We start from the raw sequence: 25683 nt of genomic DNA, 5'->3' as shown, positions 1-25683 counted from the left end.
AGACATTCTTTTTGTGAAAACACTTTTGAGATAATTTAGAGAATAGGCAGTTGTGATTGACTGCAGAACGATTCTACAACTACCAATGTACATTTCGAATAAGGGCAGTGAGAACAAGACAAGACAAATTAAGGTTTGTATGGAGTCACACAGAGAGTTGCTTTTCCTTTGCTCCATTTATAAAGTGGAACAGGAAAGGGAATGACTAGTATTGGTGCAAAGTACCTTCCTCCATACATCATATGATGGCTTGCGGAGTATGTAAGTAGATGCAGATTTAGACTAGGAACTAATAATAACAATAATATAACAATATAAAGACATAGTTTAAAACTGCTGTCAAAAATTTTGAAAGACTCTTGACTGATTTACTTCAGATTTTTACACAATACTTGGATAAAAGTTTGGACAGACATATAATACGCATTTTTAATACATATGAATATAACAGAGGGAAACATTCCACGTGGAAAAATATATCTAAAAAGAAAGATGATGAGACTTACCAAACAAAAGCGCTGGCAGGTCGATAGACACACAAACAAACACAAATATACACACAAAATTCAAGCTTTCGCAACAAACTGTTGCCTCATCAGGAAAGAGGGGAAGGAGAGGGAAAGACGAAAGGATGTGGGTTTTAAGGGAGAGGATAAGGAGTCATACCAATCCCGGGAGCGGAAAGACTTACCTTAGGGGGAAAAAAGGACAGGTATACACTCGCACACACACACACATATCCATCCACACATACAGACACAAGCAGACATATTTCTCCTTCCCCTCTTTCCTGATGAGGCAACAGTTTGTTGCGAAAGCTTGAATTTTGTGTGTATATTTGTGTTTGTTTGTGTGTCTATCGACCTGCCAGCGCTTTTGTTTGGTAAGTCTCATCATCTTTCTTTTTAGATATATTTTTAATACATATGGTATATAAAATGTATACTACTATACAAAGGCAAATCAGTGTTCACCATTGTTACCAAAAATCTCTCTACATTTTTTTAAAACAACACTGCACAGATTTCCTGTTACAACTGACTGTGAGAAAGTAAATGCTGTGCAATGCTCTGCTGATGAAGTGTGGTTTCATTTTCTTTCTTGCAGTCAGTTTTAATTACGCTAGCAGCACATTTAAACATCAGACTAACTGTTTCTCCCATATATATTATTTCTCCTTTTATACATAATTTTAAACAAAATTTGTACACACAACTATGTACTATTTTGTTTTCTTTCTCACAATCTGCTTTAAAAGAAAACAGGCAAGTTGTATTTATGGCTTATGATTATACTACTACTACTACTACTACTACTACTACAGAATCTGAATCCTCCTGCACTTTGTAATCCAACCTGTTTGCAAATTAAAACTGTCACTGAAGCCACTATCCTCACAGACCCAACAGTAGGAAAGGTCTCTTATACCCGATATACAAATGATCCCAACCAGTTCACCCATTCACTTTAAGCTACTTCAGATCCCAATCACAGTTTTGTTGGTGCGTCAAAGAGAGGGGGGGAAGCAGATGGACAGAGAGAGGTTGTAAGGGGGGTGGGGGGGGGTGAATGGACACAGCAACAGAGGGGGGGGGGGGAAGGAAGAGATGGACAGAAATAGGGTGGAGGAGGAGAAGATGGGGAGAGTTAGGGGGAGGAGGAAGAGATAGACAGAGATATGGGGGATAAGCTCCAGCTCTGGAATTTGGAAATGAGGAATGCCCAATTGCAAATCAGGGAACCTAGTTGTAAACGCAAAAATGCAGATTTCAGAAACAAGAGCATATATTGTTGTTTTAGAAAGTAGGTAATTAGCTGCCTTCAGAAGCTGGAGATACGATTCAGTTCTCTGATAATGTGAGGGGGATACTTCCAAAGCAAGGTTCCTACTACCAGGAAGAGTTATGGAAGCATGCTGTGTGAAGGAGGGAGATGAGAGGATTGTGACCTGGTGGGTGTGCTGTTCCAATAACAGCGTTAAGGTCATGGAGAAATAAAAGGGACTCTATACACTGAGCAAACAGTAAAGTAGACAGACAGTATGGAAAAATGCACTTCTTCATATGTATCCAGGATAGTTGTGCATAATAAGGTGACAAAAGATCAAAATGAAGAACATCACAGGTGTATTGTATGCAGACGTTCATCACCAGCTCCAAGTCTCATCAGCTTTCCTGACAAAAACATTGAAGCATAACATTGCAGTAAACAAGAATTCCAATCACAAACATTTGTACAAGTTTCTTTTACAGGCCCAAATGGAAGAACATTTTATATTTTTGTAGGGGGTGGGAAGATACTGGTGTCTTCTTACAAGATGTTGCTCTGTGTTAAGAGCAATGTTTGTGGCATTTAGGATTCCTGAAATTTAGGGCTAACGAGCAAAGAGTAACCAACAAGGATAACTTCGGGTTTGGATGGATAGAACTTTAACCCCACTTTCTGTACTCATTTTGATGATGCATACATGTCAACAATGACATTCTCAATAAATGTTCTAAAGTTCATTGGTTTTGTACTTACATATAACTGGAGGTCATCACCATGCAAATTGTATTTACAATGGGACAGAACTGATGATATGTCATTGTTTGGATCATAAGTTATTTTTACTGCAGCAAACATTGTGTTTCAATATTTGTGGAAGCCTGATTCCTATTTGTAGTTAAGTAGTTGGTAAGCTGATCAAGGACTACATATTGTAAGGTCTTGGCTAACAGCAGTAGAACACAAATAGTGCAGTAGTAAGAGAGTGTTACAGCAGTGTCTTTCTTCGGTAGTGGTTTGGTAATTCTGTGTCCAAGGCCATTGTCAAAATGAAGGATGAGTGAAGATTTCTGTTATTGTGGTTAATGGTGCGTTAATGACATGCTTCCTCATCAACCATCGTGTAAAGTAAATGCTACATACACCAAGTGTGATGGATTTTTTTGATATTATTATCAGTAACACGATTTTTTCTGTGTAACATCATCCACCCTCTTGAAATAATCAATAAGTCTTATTTTTTATCTGCAGTTCAATAGTGGATGTCAATGAAGACAAGGCAGATTCATTCAGAGTACAGATGGCCTGTGTCTACTCGCAGTTACAGTATGAGTGTGAATTATTTTGTATTTATTATAGATCAGCTGTCTGTATGTGTCTCACCTCTGGTTGTAAGCATAATGATTTTCTGAGGTTGAGTTTTGCTTGCACTTCCAATATGTAGTACCTGAGGCTCATAAGCTGTATTAGCTCATCTGTTGAACAAAACCCCGATTTTCTTCTCAGATTTTTTTGGCTTTGGGGAAGCCTATTTATCATACCTTAATGTCTGTTAAATCTATCAGTAAAACCATGCAGTTCATCATTTATGTCCCGGAAAGAGACAGTAATTGTTCCCCAAGCTCTCTCTTGCACTTTGTCCACAGGTTCAGATAGACTAATGCACTCTTGCCTGCACATAGTTAATTGCAGTTTGTTTATTATAAAGTCAAGCAGTGTCCTGAAAAATCACATCTAATGCATATATATATTTCAGTATTAGCATTTAGCAAATTCCACATGGGAAAAATATATCTAAAAACAAAAATGATGTGACTTACCAAACGAAGCGCTGGCAGGTCGATAGACGCACAAACTAACACAAACAAACACACAAAATTCAAGCTTTCGCAACAAACTGTTGCCTCATCAGGAAAGGGGGGAAGGAGAGGGAAAGACGAAAGGATGTGGGTTTTAAGGGAGAGGGTAAGGAGTCATTCCAATCCCAGGAGCGGAAAGACTTACCTTAGGGGGAAAAAAGGACAGGTATACGGATATGTGTGTGTGTGTGCGCGAGTGTATACCTGTCCTTTTTTCCCCCTAAGGTAAGTCTTTCCGCTCCCGGGATTGGAATGACTCCTTACCCTCTCCCTTAAAACCCACATCCTTTCGTCTTTCCCTCTCCTTCCCCTCTTTCCTGATGAGACAACAGTTTGTTGTGAAAGCTTGAATTTTGTGTGTTTGTTTGTGTTAGTTTGTGTGTCTATCGACCTGCCAACGCTTCGTTTGGTAAGTCACATCATCTCTTTGTTTTTTATATATATATATATATATATATATATATATATATATATATATATATATATATATATATGGTGTTTCAAAAATGACCGGTATATTTGAAACGGCAATAAAAACTAAACGAGCAGCGATAGAAATACACCGTTTGTTTCAATATGCTTGGGACAACAGTACATTTTCAGGAGGACAAACTTTCGAAATTACAGTAGTTACAATTTTCAACAACAGATGGCGCTGCAAATGATGTGAAAGATGTAGAAGACAACACAGTCTGTGGGTGCGCCATTCTGTACGTCGTCTTTCTGCTGTAAGCATGTGCTGTTCACAACGTGCAAGTGTGCTGTAGACAACATGGTTTATTCCTTAGAACAGAGGATTTTTCTGGTGTTGGAATTCCACCGCCTAGAACACAGTGTTGTTGCAACAAGACGAAGTTTTCAACGGAGGTTTAATGTAACCAAAGGACCGAAAAGCGATACAATAAAGGATCTGTTTGACAAATTTCAACGGACTGGGAACGTGACGGATGAACGTGCTGGAAAGGTAGGGCGACCGCGTACGGCAACCACAGAGGGCAACGCGCACCTAGTGCAGGAGGTGATTCAACAGCGGCCTCGGGTTTCCGTTCGCCGTGTTGCAGCTGCCGTCCAAATGACGCCAACGTCCACGTATCGTCTCATGCGCCAGAGTTTACACCTCTATCCATACAAAATTCAAACGCGGCAACCCCTCAGCGCCGCTACCATTGCTGCACGAGAGACATTCGCTAACGATATAGTTTACAGGATTGATGACGGCGATATGCATGTGGGCAGCATTTGGTTTACTGATGAAGCTTATTTTTACCTGGACGGCTTCGTCAATAAACAGAACTGGCGCATATGGGAAACCGAAAAGCCCCATGTTGCAGTCCCATCGTCCCTGCATCCTCAAAAAGTACTGGTCTGGGCCGCCATGTCTTCCAAAGGAATCATTGGCCCATTTTTCAGATCCGAAACGATTACTGCATCACGCTATCTGGACATTCTTTGTAAATTTGTGGCGGTACAAACTGCCTTAGACGACACTGCGAACACCTCGTGGTTTATGCAAGATGGTGCCCGGCCACCTCGCACGGCCGACGTCTTTAATTTCCTGAATGAATATTTCAATGATCGTGTGATTGCTTTGGGCTATCCGAAACATACAGGAGGCGGCATGGATTGGCCTCCCTATTCGCCAGACATGAACCCCTGTGACTTCTTTCTGTGGGGACACTTGAAAGACCAGGTGTACCGCCAGAATCCAGAAACAATTGAACAGCTGAAGCAGTACATCTCATCTGCATGTGAAGCCATTCCGCCAGACACGTTGTCAAAGGTTTCGGGTAATTTCATTCAGAGACTACGCCATATTATTGCTACGCATGGTGGATATGTGGAAAATATCGTACTATAGAGTTTCCCAGACCGCAGCGCCATCTGTTGTTGAAAATTGTAACTACTGTAATTTCGAAAGTTTGTCTGCCTGAAAATGTACTGTTGTCCCAAGCATATTGCAACAAACGGTGTATTTCTATCGCTGCTCGTTTAGTTTTTATTGCCGTTTCAAATATACCGGTCATTTTTGAAAGATGATGTGACTTACCAAATGAAAGTGCTGGCAGGTCGACAGACACACAAACAAACACAAACATACACACAAAATTCAAGCTTTCGCAACAAACTGTTGCCTCATCAGGAAAGAGGGAAGGAGGGGGAAAGACGAAAGGATGTGGGTTTTAAGGGAGAGGGTAAGGAGTCATTCCAATCCCGGGAGCGGAAAGACTTACCTTAGGGGGAAAAAAGGACGGGTATACACTCACACACACACACATATCCATCCACACATATACAGACACAAGCAGACATATTTAAAGACAAAGAGTTTGGGCAGAGATGTCAGTCGAGGCAGAAGTGCAGAGGCAAAGATGTTGTTGAATGACAGGTGAGGTGTGAGTGGCGGCAACTTGAAATTAGCGGAGATTGAGGCCTGGTGGATAACGGGAAGAGAGGATATATTGAAGAGCAAGTTCCCATCTCCGGATGAAGGAGTGCAGTCTCCCATCCTTCATCAAAGACATCAAAGACACCAACCACTTTCTCGAACGCCTGGAATCCTTACCCAATCCGTTACCCCCAGAAACCATCCTTGTAACCATTGATGCCACTTCCTTATACACAAATATTCCACACGTCCAGGGCCTCGCTGCGATGGAGCACTTCGTTTCACGCCGATCACCTGCCACCCTACCTAGAACCTCTTTCCTCATTACCTTAGCCAGCTTCATCCTGACCCACAACTTCTTCACTTTTGAAGGCCAGACATACCAACAATTAAAGGGAACAGCCATGGGTACCAGGATGGCCCCTTCGTACGCCAACCTATTCATGGGTCGCTTAGAGGAAGCCTTCTTGGTTACCCAGGCCTGCCAACCCAAAGTTTGGTACAGATTTATTGATGACATCTTCATGATCTGGACTCACAGTGAAGAAGAATTCCAGAATTTCCTCTCCAACCTCAACTCCTTTCATTCCATCAGATTCACCTGGTCCTACTCCAAATCCCATGCCACTTTCCTTGATGTTGACCTCCACCTGTCCAATGGCCAGCTTCACACGTCCGTCCACATCAAACCCACCAACAAGCAACAGTACCTCCATTACGACAGCTGCCACCCATTCCACATCAAACGGTCCCTTCCCTACAGCCTAGGTCTTCGTGGCAAACGAATCTGCTCCAGTCCGGAATCCCTGAAGCATTACACCAACAACCTGACAACAGCTTTCGCATCCCGCAACTACCCTCCCGACCTGGTAGAGAAACAAATAACCAGAGCCACTTCCTCATCCTCTCAAACCCAGAACCTCCCACAGAAGAACCACAAAAGTGCCCCACTTGTGACAGGATACTTTCCGGGACTGGATCAGATTCTGAATGTGGCTCTCCAGCAGGGATACGACTTCCTCAAATCCTGCCCTGAAATGAGATCCATCCTTCATGAAATCCTCCCCACTCCACCAAGAGTGTCTTTCCGCCGTCCACCTAAGCTTCGTAACCTCTTAGTTCATCCCTATGAAATCCCCAAACCACCTTCCCTACCCTCTGGCTCCTACCCTTGTAACCGCCCCCGATGTAAAACCTGTCCCATGCACCCTCCCACCACCACCTACTCCAGTCCCGTAACCCGGAAGGTGTACATGATCAAAGGCAGAGCCACGTGTGAAAGCACCCACGTGATCTACCAACTAACCTGCCTACACTGTGACGCATTCTATGTGGGAATGACCAGCAACAAACTGTCCATTCGCATGAATGGACACAGGTAGACAGTGTTTGTTGGTAATGAGGATCACCCTGTGGCTAAACATGCCTTGGTGCACGGCCAGCACATCTTGGCACAGTGTTACACTGTCCGGGTTATCTGGATACTTCCCACTAGCACCAACCTATCCGAACTCCGGAGATGGGAACTTGCTCTTCAATATATCCTCTCTTCCCGTTATCCACCAGGCCTCAATCTCCGCTAATTTCAAGTTGCCGCCACTCACACCTCACCTGTCATTCAACAACATCTTTGCCTCTGCACTTCTGCCTCGACTGACATCTCTGCCCAAACTCTTTGTCTTTAAATATGTCTGCTTGTGTCTGTATATGTGTGGATGGATATGTGTGTGTGTGCGCGAGTGTATACCCGTCCTTTTTTCCCCCTGAGGTAAGTCTTTCCGCTCCCGGGATTGGAATGACTCCTTACCCTCTCCCTTAAAACCCACATCCTTTCGTCTTTCCCTCTCCTTCCCTCTTTCCTGATGAGGCAACAGTTTGTTGCGAAAGCTTGAATTTTGTGTGTATGTTTGTGTTTGTTTGTGTGTCTGTCGACCTGCCAGCACTTTCATTTGGTAAGTCACATCATCTTTGTTTTTAGATATATTTTTCCTACGTGGAATGTTTCTATATATTCGTTTATTTTCTTAGTAATTATTAAATGTTCCATTTTTGTTGGGTACTGTACCTTATAACTGCAACTGCCTCCAAAAAACTCTGTTTACTCATTCTTTTACACATCTTACAATCCAAGAATCAGAATGACACAAAATAAAATGCATTTTGTTATAGCACTGTGATACATACCAGCAGCCTTGCAAGGTGCTTTGAAGCATTAGTTGTTAAATGGTTGTTCCATATCACAAGAATGCAGAGTCCCGCCCCAGATGGCTGTTCAGCTAGTCCATCAGCTATATGGCAAAGGCCGGCATCTTGAATGTTGTTGTTACTGTAGCAATGTGTTCATTACAATGAATAAACAAATGTCACAGCAAAAAAGACAGTCTGTACGTTCATTAATCATATCTCACCTAATGTCAAGTAGTTGAAGGGTTTCATTTGCACGAAGCAGGCCACCAATCTGTATAGCATCTGTTGGGCCAAGATTGTTGTCAGCCAAATACAATTCCTTCAGAGCACTGTTTAATTTCAGAGCAGAAGCTGAAACAGTCACAAATTTCAATAATAACATGAGCAATTTTGTATATACAAAAATAAAACAGATTATTTCAGATGACCTTTTGATTTCATTGGAAAGAGTTATAAAAGACAAATTTCCAGCTATACAACTAAGTTATTGACTATAGAGAAGTTACCAGTATTCTGGGTAAAAAATTACTGCTACTGACATATTACGCTGTGTCACCAGCCTGTGGAGGGCATAAGAATTTGAGATGTGTATAAACTGTGCAAGTGCCTGACTACAAATCCAGTGGGATGAAGTTTTTTTTCCCAGTTGGCCTTCGATTTTTTCGTGTCACTTCTTGCTTCTTTTATCTCTGGCAATGATTTGTTAATGTGAAAAATGCCAAGTTGCATCATGATTGGGAGTCCAAATTAAACTGTGGGCTCCCCTTTAACTGGCTGGGTAAAGAAGGCAAGGGTATATAATCTCCAATAGAGCTACATTTAGTAAAGCTCTGTGGTGTTCAAACCAATCTCCAAGTTGAGGACAGTTATTACTTATGTCCAAAGGATGGAAAAAGAACTTTTTTTACACATTCACAGACATTCATAAAAGGTTATAAAAGTTGGAACACACATAATGAACTCTTAGAAAACAAACTGAGCACTTCTGTACTTTTCTGGTGGCTGTTATTCATCATGGAAACAGTGAAATATGGAAAATAGTACATCATAATTGTTTTGAATCTGTCAATAGGTATGGCAAAGTTTTTTACGTCTTAAGGAAGCTCAAACAGTACATCATGGATACTAGAGCTGTACCCTCCCTTATCTTTATGAAATTATTATCTTTTTATACAACAATCTGACATTTTTTAATAAAATCATTCTGACTACATTTGCAACACATGAAAACAAAGAAAACTTTTTGCTTTCCACACAAAAACTAAAGTTATGAGATTAAGCACACACAAGCAATTATATGAGAGATAGCTGTGGTGTTGGAGAGAGGAGAATTAGGGAGGGAGAGGGGAAGGGGATAGGGGGGAGGGGGATAGAGAGAGAGAGAGAGAGAGAGAGAGAGAGAGAGAGAGAGAGAGAGAGAGCTTTGTGACGGTCAACTTCAGGATCCATCGTGCAGGTATGGGCTTTAAATGAGTACCCATGTTAAGGGCGTAATGTGAGTATCAACAATCGGGGGAAAACGTTGTTGTTAGGATCATCTGCCATGGGTCACAATGTACTGATGACATGGGCTACTAACACTTACTGCAAGAGGTGAACATGGAGTAAATCACTGTGTCAGATGACGAACGACAATGATGATGACAACAACAATGACAATGACAACAACAACAACAACAAAAACAAAAACAACAACAACAACAACAATAATAATAATAATAATAATAATAACAAAAACTACCACCACAAGCAAGCAGCCATCTACATCTACATCTACATGACTACTCTGCAATTCACATTTAAGTGCTTGGCAGAGGGTTCGTCGAACCACAATCATACTATCTCTCTACCATTCCACTCCCGAACAGCACGCGGGAAAAACGAATACCTAAACCTTTCTGTTTGAGCTCTGACTTCTCTTATTTTATTTTGATGATCATTCCTACCTATGTAGGTTGGGCTCAACAAAATATTTTCGCATTCGGAAGAGAAAGTTGGTGACTGAAATTTCGTAAATAGATCTCACCGCGACGAAAAACGTCTTTGCTGTAATGACTTCCATCCCAATTCGCGTATCATATCTGCCACACTCTATCCCCTACTATGTGATAATACAAAACGAGCTGCCCTTTTTTGCACCCTCTTGATGTCCTCCGTCAATCCCATCTGGTAAGGATCTCACACCGCGCAGCAATATTCTAACAGAGGGCGAACGAGTGTAGTGTAAGCTCTCTCTTTAGTGGACTTGTTGCATCTTCTAAGTGTCCTGCCAATGAAACGCAACCTTTGGCTCGCCTTCCCCACAATATTATCTATGTGGTCTTTCCAACTGAAGTTGTTCGTAATTTTAACACCCAGGTACTTAGTTGAATTGACAGCCTTGAGAATTGTACTATTTATCGAGTAATCAAATTCCAACGGATTTATTTTGGAACTCATGTGGATCACCTCACACTTTTTGTTATTTAGCGTCAACTGCCACCTGCCACACCACACAGCAATCTTTTCTAAATCGCTTTGCAACTGATACTGGTCTTCGGATGACCTTACTAGACGGTAAATTACAGCATCATATGGGAACAACCTAAGAGAACTGCTCAGATTGTCACCCAGGTCATTTATATAGATCAGGAACAGCAGAGGTCCCAGGACGCTTTCCTGGGGAACACCTGATATCACTTCAGTTTTACTTGATGATTTGCTGTCTATTACTACGAACTGCAACCTTCCTGACAGGAAATCACGAATCCAGTCGCACAACTGAGACGATACCCCATAGGCCCGCAGCTTGATTAGAAGTCGCTTGTGAGGAACGGTGTCAAAAGCCTTCCGGAAATCCAGAAATACGGAATCAACATGAGATCCCCTGTCGATAGCGGCCATCACTTCGTGCGAATAAAGAGCTAGCTGCGTTGCACAAGAACGATGTTTTCTGAAACCATGCTGATTACGTATCAATAGATCATTCCCTTCGAGGTGATTCATAATGTTTGAATACAGTATATGCTCCAAAACCCTACTGCAAACCGACGTCAATGATATAGGTCTGTAGTTAGATGGATTACTCCTACTACCCTTCTTAAACACTGGTGCGACCTGCGCAATTTTCCAATCTGTAGGTGCAGATCTATCGGTGAGCGAGCAGTTGTATATGAGTGCTAGGTAGGGAGCTATTGTATCAGCGTAATTTGAAAGGAACCTAATCGGTATACAATCTGGACCTGAAGACTTGCCCGTATCAAGCGATTTGAGTTGCTTTGCAACCCCTAACGTATCTACTTCTAAGAAACTCATGCTAGCAGCCGTTTGTGTTTCGAATTCTGGAATATTCCATTCGTCTTCCCTGGTGAAGGAATTTCGGAAAACTGCGTTCAGTAACTCCGCTTTAGCGGCACAGTCGTCGGTAACAGTACCATCAGCACTGCGCAGCGAAGGTATTGACTGCGCCTTGCCGCTTGTGTACTTTACATACGACCAGAATTTCTTCGGATTTTCTACCAAATTTTGAGACAATGTTTCATTGTGGAACCTATTAAAGGCATCTCGCATTGAAGTCCGTGCCAAATTTCGCGCGTTTGTAAATTTTAGCCAATCTTCGGGATTTTGCGTTCTTCTGAACTTCGCATGCTTTTTCCGTTGCCTCTGCAACAGAGTTCCGACCTGTTTTGTGTACCACGGGGGATCACTTCCATGTCTTACCAGTTTATGAGGTATGAATCTCTCAATTGCTGTTACTACTGTATCTTTTCCATACTGTCCAAAGTGCTCATATCATTAAGGTTCAGTTGTACAATCATATTTTAATGCGTGGTTGGCAATATGTGGAACAGACTAACTACAACACAACTGTGAGTATCTATTGTACAATCTATTACAGGGTGTTTCAAAAATGACCAGTATATTTGAAACGGCAATAAAAACTAAACGAGCAGCGATAGAAATACACCGTTTGTTGCAATATGCTTGGGACAACAGTACATTTTCAGGCAGACAAACTTTCGAAATTACAGTAGTTACAATTTTCAACAACAGATGGCGCTGTGGTCTGGGAAACTCTATAGTACGATATTTTCCACATATCCACCATGCGTAGCAATAATATGGCGTAGTCTCTGAATGAAATTACCCGAAACCTTTGACAATGTGTCTGGCGGAATGGCTTCACATGCAGATGAGATGTACTGCTTCAGCTGTTCAATTGTTTCTGGATTCTGGCGGTACACCTGGTCTTTCAAGTGTCCCCACAGAAAGACGTCACAGGGGTTCATGTCTGGCGAATAGGGAGGCCAATCCATGCCGCCTCCTGTATGTTTCGGATAGCCCAAAGCAATCACACGATCATTGAAATATTCATTCAGGAAATTAAAGACGTCGGGCGTGCGATGTGGCCGGGCAGCATCTTGCATAAACCACGAGGTGTTCGCAGTGTCGTCTAAGGCAGTTTGTACCGCCACAAATTCACAAAGAATGTCCAGATAGCGTGATGCAGTAATCGTTTCGGATCTGAAAAATGGGCCAATGATTCCTTTGGAAGAAATGGCGGCCCAGACCAGCACTTTTTGAGGATGCAGGGACGATGGGACTGCAACATGGGGCTTTTTGGTTCCCCATATGCGCCAGTTCTGTTTATTGACGAAGCCATCCAGGTAAAAATAAGCTTCGTCAGTAAACCAAATGCTGCCCACATGCATATCGCCGTCATCAATCCTGTGCACTATATCGTTAGCGAATGTCTCTCGTGCAGCAATGGTAGCGGCGCTGAGGGGTTGCCGCGTTTGAATTTTGTATGGATAGAGGTGTAAACTCTGGCGCATGAGACGATACGTGGACGTTGGCGTCATTTGGACCGCAGCTGCAACACGGCGAACGGAAACCCGAGGCCGCTGTTGGATCACCTGCTGCACTAGCTGCGCGTTGCCCTCTGTGGTTGCCGTACGCAGTCGCCCTACCTTTCCAGCACGTTCATCCGTCACGTTCCCAGACCGTTGAAATTTGTCAAACAGATCCTTTATTGTATCGCTTTTCGGTCCTTTGGTTACATTAAACCTCCGTTGAAAACTTCGTCTTGTTGCAACAACACTGTGTTCTAGGCGGTGGAATTCCAACACCAGAAAAATCCTCTGTTCTAAGGAATAAACCATGTTGTCTACAGCACACTTGCACGTTGTGAACAGCACACGCTTACAGCAGAAAGACGACGTACAGAATGGCGCACCCACAGACTGCGTTGTCTTCTATATCTTCCACATCACTTGCAGCGCCATCTGTTGTTGAAAATTATAACTACTGTAATTTCGAAAGTTTGTCCGCCTGAAAATGTACTGTTGTCCCAAGCATATTGCAACAAACGGTGTATTTCTATCGCTGCTCGTTTAGTTTTTATTGCCGTTTCAAATATACCGGTCAGTTTTGAAACACCCTGTATATTCCCCATTTAATTATACCACAAACAGAATGCTATTCTGTTAGACTGACAATACAGATCAAGTTAATTTAATATGTTTGTGAGCTAAAGTTATGATAGTCAATCAGTTTCGTCTTTGTATGAAGAAGCATTAAATGTAAACATGAATGAGAAGTATTTAACCCTCTCACACCCTCTGGCTTCAACTGTATACATTAACTTTCACTGTGACTTAGCTGCAACAGAAGTATTTTTCCCCAATGAAAACCTGAGGTACACATTTGTTGATGTTCATCCTTTTCATCATGCACAAGTGCTGCCAACCATTGGGCACCATTATGAAAATATCAGCAAGTCAGTGTGCAGTAGCTTGTGACCACCAGAATACAAAGATGTGGTTGGTTCGCTATATTCCACTGTATAGTTGAATATTGTTATTTTTTATGGTAATTATTGAATGATCATTTTACTATTTATTACAATAGAAAATATTTCATAATTAGTTATCTTAGTCCATAAAATGAGCCAAGTGTACAAAGTATGTTTTGAGAACAGGTACATATTTTTGTATAAATATTGCATCCAAAAATCATTAAAAAATCGCCTAAGAGCATTACCACATAAATAAAAATGTTCTCTTATCCAGAAAAAATTCAGGTCTGAAAGAGTTAAACTGTCAGAAATACACTCTTGAGCATACACTACAACAAGTGGACATCAAAGTGTGCTCTAAGAATTTACTGGAAAAAAAAGTTACTGGATGCAGTCACAACTATTGAACAGTTAATGAAAAAGATTTTAATAGCCTTGAAAGTTACATGTCACAAAACACTGTATCTTGAAGCCAGTTAAAGGATTAGATATTAGTTGTTCAGCCATTACATGATGTGTCATGTAGTTCTAAACATCAGAATACATTTGTTTAGGTAACATACTTAAGTGATTAACATTGCAAGATCACAGGTTAATGTAAGTGCAAGATAAGCCACTGCAAATGTGAAATGCTGGTTTATTAATAATCATTGTAACGGCCAGAATGTTGAATGCAAGCATGCAAAAATGCATGCATTGTGTTGTATAAGTTCTGAATGTCAGTCTGCGGGATGGAGTTCCACGCCCGTTGCACTTGGTTGGTCAATACATGGACGGTTAGTGCTGGTTGTGCATGTTGTTGGATTTGTTGTCTGATGATGTCCCATATGTGCTTGATTCGAGACAGATCTGATGTTCAAGCAGGCCAAGGCAATATGCTGACACACTGTAGAGCACATTGGGTTACAACAGTGGTACATGGGCAAGCATTATTCTGTTGGAAAACACTCCCTTGAATGTTGTTCATGAATGGCGAACAACAGGTCGAATCACCAGATTGACATACAAATTTGCAGTCAGGATGTATGGGATAACCATGAGTGTGCTCCTGCTGTCACATGAAATTGCACCCCAAACCATAAATCCAGGTGTAGGTACAGTGTGTGTAACACACAGTAGGTTGGTTGCAAGCCCTCAACCGGCCTTCTAACCAACAAATGACCATCACTGGCACTGAGGCAGAACCATCTTCCATCAGAAAAACATAACAGATCTCCACCCTGCCCTCCAATGAGCTCTCGCTAGACACCACTGAACTCACAAATGGGCGGTGGTTTGGGGTCAGTAGAACGCATGCTACAGGATATCTGACTCGGATCTGTTCTTGAAGTAACTGATTTGTAATAGTTTGTTGTGTCACTGTAGTGCCAAATGCTGCTCAAACTGCTGCCTTGTCATCTTGCGACCATACATTCTCGTGACCACCACTGCCAGCAAACATATACAGTGGCATTCTTGAATAGCACCAATTCACCATATTTAAGATTGACTGTTGCAGCGTGTATTTAAAGCAAACCTGATTTGCACCCTCATTGTGGTGCTACCAGTGCCACTGTTATGCGACTGCTGTGAAATTTTAATAGACATCATCTTCCAGATGCAGAAACACACCTACCAACTGCGATTTATGTCACACAACTCCTTCTTGGTGTTCTGATTTTTTTTTTTCTCTCAGTGTATATCATTGCTGCAATGTTGTATTTTATCTGGATTTTGGAGGAATAGTAACTGTGGCATACCTAACTTTTGCTTGTGTAATCACCTCTAACACTTAAGGGGGCTGGCATGGGGTAGTGGGAGCATGAATATGCCGCGCTACACATTTATCTCCTAACTTATCTTAAAACAGCCTATTTTATTTTTGGACTCAGTACACTACTTTTCAAAGATGTGATGGAGTCAATCACTGCTACAGAATCAACAGGTAAGAATCGCAAAAACTACTTCATAAATATTTAATAGATATTAGAAAGTCATAAATCTGAATATTTTAAGCATTCTGGAACCTATTCATTGTTATAGGACAATGACAGCAGATTTTCATATTATTCCTTATAATAAGAATCTCACATTGTATATGGTACCTGCTGATTAAGTGCACATATAATGAATCTACTTTATCATGTACACGGTTTTACAATTCACACAACTGTGCCAGTTCACCATCAAAATATCTGAAATTTTTTTAGCTGCATCGCATAATGAATGCAATATGTGACATAAAATGCTTTGCACTGTATGTATTGCAGATGAAAACACCATGGTAACAAAATATTTATACAAATTATACACAGATTATTAATGGAGTCCTGATTATAGCTTCTTCGTGTTTCTTTGAGCAGTATGCATCAGATGAAACAAGAGAAATGTAAATTAACAGGTTACTATATATACTCATTTTCCCAGCATTGAAATTCTCTCTGTAATGAAATTAAAAAATGTGATTTCTTTTTAATTCATGGTCTTCATTCTGTTGAAACAGATGAATCAGTTTGTTATGCTTTAGTATGAATACTTTATTGAAAATATTATATTTATAATGGTGAGAGCACAAACAACTCGAGTAAACCATAGAATATATCTCAAAGTCAATGAACAAAAATGAAATCAAAGAACAAAGAGGATTCATTGGTATACAATGCGGCTCATAATGACATAGCATCTTTACCACTCTTCATCACTCTCCCCCACCCAAACCCCCAGACCTCTCTTTATTGTTTGATTTCATGACTGTTCATTGATTTTTATATTTATTCTTTGGTTTACTCGAGTCATTCATGTTATCACATGCATGTTATAAATGTTGTTGATAAAGTATTAATAGTAAACACAACATTTTTGTTGACCGCTAACACTTCAAATTGTGCAGCACTGCATGCTAAATATGAGAGAGTCACATGAATTGCACTATGTATTTTCTGCGCACTGACTCTTAATTTAATTAGCTGACATAACCTCTGACAAGACCAAACTGTTACATCATTGCTGCTCTTAACAAGGACACGGTCATGGAAAATCCAGGATTCTTGAACTCACCATCAAGTGCTGACAAATACACTTAAATTAAAAGTGCTCTGATCAGTCGCTTGTCTCAATTAGAAGCCAAACGACTGCAAATGTTACTCCACACAGAGGAATTGCGTGATTGCACTCCTTCTCAATTGCTGCATCATCTACGGACCATGGCAAGCAATTTTGTTAATGAAGACATTCTCAAAAGTATCTGGCTGTCACACTTACTGCCTGACACACAGGAGATATGCATTATATATACTGGCAACTTCAACCTCTTACCAAAAGTGGTGGACTATATTGCCAAAATGTATCTGTCCACATGTGTTGCAGCAGTATTTCCACAATCAGAGAATTGCCTGGTCTCATTACAAGCACAAATCACTGAGTTTATCAGACAGGTTACTGCTTTTTAGACACAAGATGCCTGTCGCCCATCGCAGTGCCAATGATCACCAAGCAAACACCACTGTTCGCCTTCAGCTGAAAAAGGTATGCTGGTAGCATACATGATTTGGTTCAGAAGCACAACAATGCCGTTTCCCATGCCTTTTGTAATGACAGCAACTGGCTGCCCAGATGGCAGCCACTGACTGTTTGTCACTGAGCACTGTTCTAAATTACAGTAGCTAGTGGACACATGTCAGCACATATAGATGTACCTGTCATCTCGATTACATTACTGCTCTACACAGCCAATGGTCCCACAATCAAGACATATGGTCACGTATCAGTTTCACGAAACTTCAGCCTTCATAGTGGTGGACGTAGTATACCCCATCCTTCAAGCAGATTTTTTTTATCATTTTACAGTCTTCTACTGGACTGTCACCACAAGTGCCTTCTTGATACAACCACTAACTTTGACAGCCATGAATTTTTAAGCCATGTGGACAATACTGCCGTACACAAGATCACTGGTGATTCTCCAGATCTAGAACTCCTTGGACAGTTCCCACAGATCACTCAGTGGCTATCGACACTAGTTTCTGTGTAGCACCCAACAGAGCACTATATTCTAATGATGACAGGAATGTTGATTCACACTCAACATAGTCAGGTACCACCCAAGAAATTGAAGGTAGTGAAGTGGGAATTTTCTTCTATGCTCGCCCAATGGATCTGTCGTCCATCATACAACAACTGAGCCTTGCCTCTGCATGTTGCTCCAAAGAAGACTAATGGATGACATTCACATGATGATTACTGGCAATTTAATGCCAGAATGATTCCCGAGTGGTATCCTGTCTGACACATTGAAGATTTCTCATTCAGTCTTCGCCACAAACACATAATCTCAACAACAGACTTGATATGTGTTTTTTATTAAATACCCATTGCTCCAGAAGAGACACCTGAGATCATTGTCTGTACTCCATTTGGCCCACTGGATTATGCAATGCTATGCAAACCTTCAAGCACTTTATGAACAGAGTCACATGTGATGTCATCATCTGTCATGTCCATCCTGATGATGTTTTGGTGATGTCCAGCTTTGAAATGGAACATCTGGATCATTTATGAAAAAGCCTCACTTGCCTCCATTGATTCGGTTTAGTCATCAACCTATTGAAGTGTGTGCTTCGAGAAATGGAGAAACAGAAGTTTGAAGAACCAGGAATTCAGCTGCCGCAGGAGAGAGTGGAAACCATGAACAACATCCCACAGCCTGTGAGTGTTGAAACATTCTTGGTCTTGCTAACTATTATTGCCACTTTGTGCACAGCCACATGCTTTTGGCCATCCACTAAACATCTTCTTACAAGGTTCGTCAAAACCACGTGACTAACTACAGTGGACTAGCAAGAGCGAAAACTATCTTTAACAATTTGAAGACTGCTACATCTGAGAACACATGTTTAGCGTACCCCATTCCACAAGCATCTCCCACCTCGATGATTGATATATCTCCAACTGCAGTAGATGCTGCACTTTAACAACAAATAGACCAATGTTAGTAGCCATGTTCTTCAGTCATCACAACAGAGCTAGTCAACATATGACTGCAAATTACACGTAGCTTATGCTTCTAGAAAAAAAATTCTGCCAAATGCTTGAAGGCTGACAGTTTATGTTGGTAAAAGTTTAAATATCTTAGGAAAAGCTTTTCTAAGGGTGTTTTCATAATGACAATTCAATACGGTCAAAGCAAATGATGCTTCCATCAAATCCTTTCAGATGTACAACACATTCAATTCATGATGTCAGTCTGATACTGTAATTTAAACAAATAAATAGCTACACAGCTATTTTCAGTTCTTATTCTGGGAAATCAATCTGATGTTTCAAACACAATGATGGTTCAAATAGCTGTGAAACTGATAATTCCAACTGGATTGATCACTGCCAAGAAGTTTTTCTTTGACAGTTCATTCCTGATGATCATGATGCATTTGTAGACATCTCATGCACACACCATTCTCAATTCCGTTAAATATCCCCATGTTGTGGTTGGTTCTTTTTGATTCCAGTGATATTCCTTTGCTGCAATTCATTAATCAGATCATCATAATGAGGCACGACTTAATTAAAAAAAAAAAAAGAGGAAATCTTCAACTTGCAGGAAACCCTTCAGTTTCATAGCCTTGTTAACTGTCATGTAATCTTTAGTATCATTGTCAATATTTTTTGCCATGCAATAAACAATTTCCTTTTGGTACTTGTATATAGTGGTTACATTCCAAATTTGAAATTCCAACTGATGGAATGAGGACAAACAGGAACACATTTATTCTCTATCTCATCAAAAGTGGCTGTGCCTTTAGGAGACTGGGGAAAAAAGGGTATAAATTTCTGGCGAAGTTACTGAAAAAAATCTATAGCCGTTTACTGCCTGTCACACAATGTTCAACAGTTATATTTAACTGATTTGCATAGCTGTGAATAAAGTGAGTATTTTTGTACACATCTTTAATTCCAAACTTCTTTTGTGGTAACTCATAACAGTAGCACTGCTGTAACTCTGAGCTATCAGTTTTTCAGGTATTTCATTTACTTTCATTTTGTCTTGTTGATTGAGAGCAGCTACAGTTACATTATCTACAGTGTGAATTTTTGGTTGTACAAAGGAAACAAATCTTTATTTATTTCCCCCAGTAGCTCTTACTGAATTATTACGACCAGCTGTGACAAATTTGCATACTGAATTATTATGACCAGCTGTGACAAATTTGCAGTCAGTCAGTGATTGCAGCTTCGATTACCAACAAATTTTTCTTTGACAGCTTATTCCTCATGGTATTGAGGAATACCTCATCAAGTGAATCTAGGAATTTATTTTGAAGAGTTTTGGGCAAACGTAAGAAAACATGGTTTTCTGATTTCTCAATCTGCTGCTTCAAGATGCATCCCAACTCTTACATTATACCAACTGAACTTTCAAAAATTCCGGGGTTCTTGCAATTTTCTGTTTCTTCATGGCCCCTTCAGGCAAGTTCGAATTTGCCACAAAATTTAACACCATCTATCAGTTTACTCAGTATATACCAATTCTTTGAACATTTCAAATGTGTCTTTATATTAAGGCAGTAAGCACTATCACAAGTTGGCACATAATGTCCACTTTTCTTAGCACTGAAAATTCAATAAATCATTTAATTACTTTTCACTGGAGTTACGTTTTTTCACTATTGCATGAAAATTTGTGGTACCATTCTCAGTCCATGTGCTATCACTTCACTTTGTAACAAGACAAGGTGAAACAGAAAATTCTATTTTACACATCACAACCAGTCAGCTGCATTGTAGATTGTTCTGTTGAAATTGTGTGTATAATCTTGACTGGATTTACACAGTTTTTGTTTTTGATTAATGTTTACACTATGTCTGAGTAAATGAGATTCTTTCACTTTCTTTCTGAGCTCATGTTCCAAATTTTTGCCTAATAAATTGCACACTGATTTCATATTGTGCTGTTTCAGACCTGTGGTCTGCTGCAGATATTCACAATAAAATAAAACCCTCTAGATCACAGGCACAATGCACTTGCACAAAGAGACTTTCTAATAATGCACTTTCTTCCACAAATGCCGTCAACTAGCTAGTACACTAAAGGTAATGGGACATATTTCATGTGCTTATTTCCTCTAATCATAAGTGAAACTCCCACTGGATGGCGACAGTTATATTACCATATTATGGTGCACTTCAATGAGACGTTTGCGAACTTATTCCCATAGCAGATCAAACTGCCAATGCCAGAAACAAAAAACTATCTAAACCACTGTTGTTGTTGTTGTTGTTGTTGTGGTCTTTAGTCTAAAGACTGGTTAGATGCAGCTCTCCATGCAACTCTATCCTGTGCAAGCTTCTTCATGTCCAAGTAACTACTGCAACCTACATCCTTCTGAATCTGCTTAGTGTATTTATCTCTTGGTCTCCCTCTATGATTTTTACCCTCCACACTTCCCTCCAGTATTAAATTGGTGATCCCTTCATGCTTCAGAATGTGTCCTACCAACCGATCTCTTCTTTTAGTCAAGTTGTGCCACAAATTCCTCTTCTCCCCAATTCTATTCAATACCTCCTCATTAGTTATGTGATCTACCCATCGAATCTTCAGAATCCTTCTGTAGCACTACATTTCAAAAGCTTCTTTTCTCTTCTTGTTTAAACTATTTATCATCCATGTTTCACTTCCATGGCTACACCACATAAAAATGCTTCCAGAAAAGCCTTTCTGATACTTAAATCTATACTCGATGTGAACAAATTTCTCTTCTTCAGAAGCCCCTCTACATTTTATATCCTCTCTACTTCTACCATCATTAGTTATTTTGCTCCCCAAATAGCAAAACTCATTTACTACTTTAAGTGTCTTATTTCCTAATCTAATTCCCTCCACATCATCTGATTTAATTTGACTGCATTTTATTATCCTCATTTTGCTTTTGTTAATGTTCATCTTATATCCTTCTTTCAAGACACTGTCTGTTTCGTTCAACTGTTCTTCCAGGTCCTTTGCAGTCACTGACAGAATTACAACGTCATCGGCAAAACTCAAAGTCTTTATTTCTTTTCCATGGATTTTAATTCCCACTCTAAATTTTTCTTTTGTTTCCTTTACTGCTTGCTCAATATACAGACTGAATAACATCAAGGATAGGCTACAACCCTGTCTCACTCCATTCTCAACTACTGCTTCGTTTTCATGCCCCTCGACTCTTATAACTGACATCTGGTTTCTGCATAAATTGTACATAGCCTTTCTCTCCCTGTATTTTACCCCTGTCACTTTCAGTCAACATTGTCAAAATCTTTCTCTAGGTCTACAAATGCTAGCAATGTAGGTTTGCCCACTATCACTATCAAAACTTTAATACTAAATATCACTCAATAGTGCATCAAAGCAGATCAGGAATTTGACAGTGAAGTTTCAGCTGCTCTGATCACCCCTTTCTGATGTAAGCAGTGGAACATGAAAATAGTGTGGAGGCTGGCATGACACTTTTAGGCAGTATGATCAGAATCAAGCCATTGGGACACCCATAAGAGCTGCACTGGGTATAAGAATCATGCCCACAAACCTCTGCTACATAGAGCAAACTGGCCATTAACCTTGAAACCAGCTACTATCTGTTAAAAAAACGTCACTTCATATCAACAGCTCCATCTCAGAGCCTTTAAACTTCAAGCTGCGCCTGCACTGGGATGCTACTGGGCACCATTTCCCTGCCCACAAACCACCTGCCTGCAATTTACAGGAATTGCGTGACCTGTGAATAGACATCTAGTGCCACATACCATTGAAAACCTATCATGGACCTGTCAAATCCACACCATGCAGAATACTGCTGTTCTGCATTCTAGATGTGACCCAACTCACTATTAGGCTGGTTGTCATAACATTTTGGTTAATCAGTATAAATATAAACTGTTAACTACTTTAAATAAAAAGTTCTCAGGTTTCCAGCTGGGTCAAGCAATTAAAATTGCACAAGCTTTCGGCCAAGTACTCCTTGGCCACTGTCAAGGAGTATGACTACCTTTGGGATGCTGGTACACCCCTTATATACACTAGCTGCCTGCTGTGACGTCACTGGTGCCTGTGCCATCGCCATATAGGGCATTTGCTGAGCTGCAGGCCACCATCTCTGTTTAGGGTGTTATTGGTGATTTTTATTTCAATAGCTTCTTTAATTCCACAATCTCAAACCTGTTTGTGCGAGCCATGATGGATGTTTCATCAAATTTTATCCGGTGTCCATTTTCTAAAGCATGATCTGCTAAAGCAGATTTCTTGGGACGATGTAGGCAATACAGCCTCTGATGTTCCTTCCTGCATTGTTCCACAGTGCATACTCCTTGTCTGACATAAGACTGGCCACACTTGCAAGGTATCTTGTAGAACCCGGGTGTTCTGAGATCTGCTATGTCTTTCAATGGTCTCAGTAATCGACACATTTTCATCAGAGGCCTGAAGATTGATTTGATCTCGTGTCATTTTGGCAGATGGCTCATCTTACCCAACATGGAGCCAGAGCATGGCAAGAAAGCAAATTTGTTTTACTGCTCCTTGTTGGTGGTCTTGTTGCGAGTCTTAAATAAAATCATTTTTTGATGGATGTTGTAGCCATCGTTGCTGAAGACCTTGTGGGTGGCTCAGCTCATGCGGCAGGTTATCAGCATCTGATATCATTCTTGCATGATGCACCAATGTTTGTAAAACAGTGCGCTTCTGTGCTGGGTGATGATGGTTGATGGCATGCAAGTACAGATCGGTGTAGGTAGTTTTTCTATAGACGCTGGGACCAAGGCATCAATTTCATTTGAGGTGGATGAGAATGTCAAGGAAGGGCAATGCGTCATATTTTTGTACCTCCATTTTAAACTGGATATTACTATTAATGTCGTTGAGGTGTTCCATGAAATCGTCAAGTTTCTCACATCCATGGGGCCAAATGATCAATGTACTAAAAGAAACAACTAGGCTTTAAAGATGCCATGTCTAAGGCAATATCCTCAAAATTCTACATGAAGCTGGTACTAGTGCTAATGAGTTAATTGCAACACTGGCTGTCTGATTGTAATACTGGCTGTTGTACAGAAAATAGATGTCAGAGTGTGCCTAAATAGCTCGACCACTTCACTGACAAAGATAAGTCACATGCTGAAACAACACAAGATCAAATTAATGTTCAGGCCTCAAACGAAAGTCCATCACTGGGGCCAGTTAAAGACACAGCAGGGCTACAAGACAGCTTCTGAGTCTGGCCAGTCTTATGTTGGACAAACAGTACACACTGTGGAAAACACAGGAAGGGGCATGATAAGTTTTATTGCCTACACCACCCTGAGAAATCTGCTTTAGCAGATCATGCTTTAGAAAACGGACATTGGATAAAATTTGATGAAACATCCATCGTGGCTTGCAGAAACAGCTTCTGGGGTTGTGTAATTAAAGAAGCCATTTAAATAAAAATCACCAATAACAGCCTGAACAGAGATGGTGGCCTGCAGCTCAGCACAGTGTGGGATCCAGTGATTGTGCGGTCAAAGCCAGCACATCGACGGTCAATATATGCCTGTATATGGTGATGCTGCATGTACCAGTGACGTCACAGTTGGTAGCTAGTGTATATATAGGGCGTATCAGTAACCCACTGCACATTGCGTATGTCCACTGACAGAGTGAACTGCAGCCAATAGGGAACATTGTCAACTGTGGACTACTTTGCTTCCCCCTTTTACTGGTGGATGTGGGAATATTTCTACTGACAAGCTCAAAACACAATGCGCTGCAGACACTCTGACCAGCAATTAGACAGTACCATTCAGTGCCTGCACCTGCACATTACAAAGTTCTGAAGACTACGTGCCAATTTAGCAAACATTATTTATGGGGAACTTGAACAAACCCAGAGTGTCTGCAATATTGGTGACAAGATCAACAACTGCAAAGAGACAGCAAAATTATTTTAGATATTGTTGTAGAAGATATCAACTGCCATGTACCAAACTGTACCAAAGTTCAGTACCATTTGTAACATAATCTTAATAAATGTTATTTCTTATAGTGTTGCCATATCTTTGCTATAGTGCTACTCAAGCAAACAAGCATTTATTTGCAAGCATGCAAATCAGCTACCATTAAGGAACCACAGCAGGGAAATTGTTCTTTGCTATCATGTATTTTTGTCCTGAATTGATAGTAGCATTCAGTTACTAAACTCACAACAATTCTCTTAGTCATAAATGATGGTAATATAATGTTATCCTAGCTAGAAAGTGCATTGTCACAGCAACAGCTTGGATAATTGTTGTATGGGTATAAGAGTGGTATACATCATTCCTGTAGATGGCCAGTTCAGCTTCTGTTTTGAATCCACTGAGGTTATTCTTTTGGTTGAGGTTGTATCCTCATAGCACATGAAAAGCAGAATGTTAAACATATGCTTGATGTTGGTGCAAACATATATGTCCTCCCTACATGTATAGCATTTTACTACAGTTCCGGCTCTTCCAGCAAAACAAAATCATAATGAACTTGGAGGTACCACAGCAGAGTGGTGCAAGAAACCACAGTATAGGGGTCAGTATGGTGTTTTTATATAAGTCTGCAAGTGGTCTACGATGACACCACAGAAATCACTCTGGAAAGGTGAAAATGCTACACCGACACAACACACCATGGGGTGTGAAACAGGTGACACAACAGAAAAACTGAGGCAATGATGTCATGGTTGTCCAATAATCAC

General features: G+C 40.6%; 1 protein-coding gene across 1 annotated transcript in view; it reads right to left on the bottom strand.

Annotated features, from left to right (window-relative positions):
* LOC126249478 (protein phosphatase 1 regulatory subunit 37) overlaps positions 1 to 25683 on the bottom strand; it is a 268363-nt gene that overhangs the window by 49352 nt on the left and 193328 nt on the right. Inside the window, exons 6-7 of the mRNA XM_049951131.1 lie at positions 8421 to 8550; positions 8197 to 8338 (exon numbers count right to left, since the gene is read on the bottom strand). Coding sequence (XP_049807088.1) covers positions 8197 to 8338; positions 8421 to 8550 — 272 coding nt within the window. The remainder of the gene's footprint in view (positions 1 to 8196; positions 8339 to 8420; positions 8551 to 25683) is intronic.

The sequence above is a fragment of the Schistocerca nitens genome, chromosome 3, assembly GCF_023898315.1.
Source record: "Schistocerca nitens isolate TAMUIC-IGC-003100 chromosome 3, iqSchNite1.1, whole genome shotgun sequence".
NCBI classification, from domain to species: domain Eukaryota; kingdom Metazoa; phylum Arthropoda; class Insecta; order Orthoptera; family Acrididae; genus Schistocerca; species Schistocerca nitens.
The sequence above is the reverse complement of the archived record's forward strand: the minus strand, read 5'-3'. Positions and strand labels throughout refer to the sequence as shown.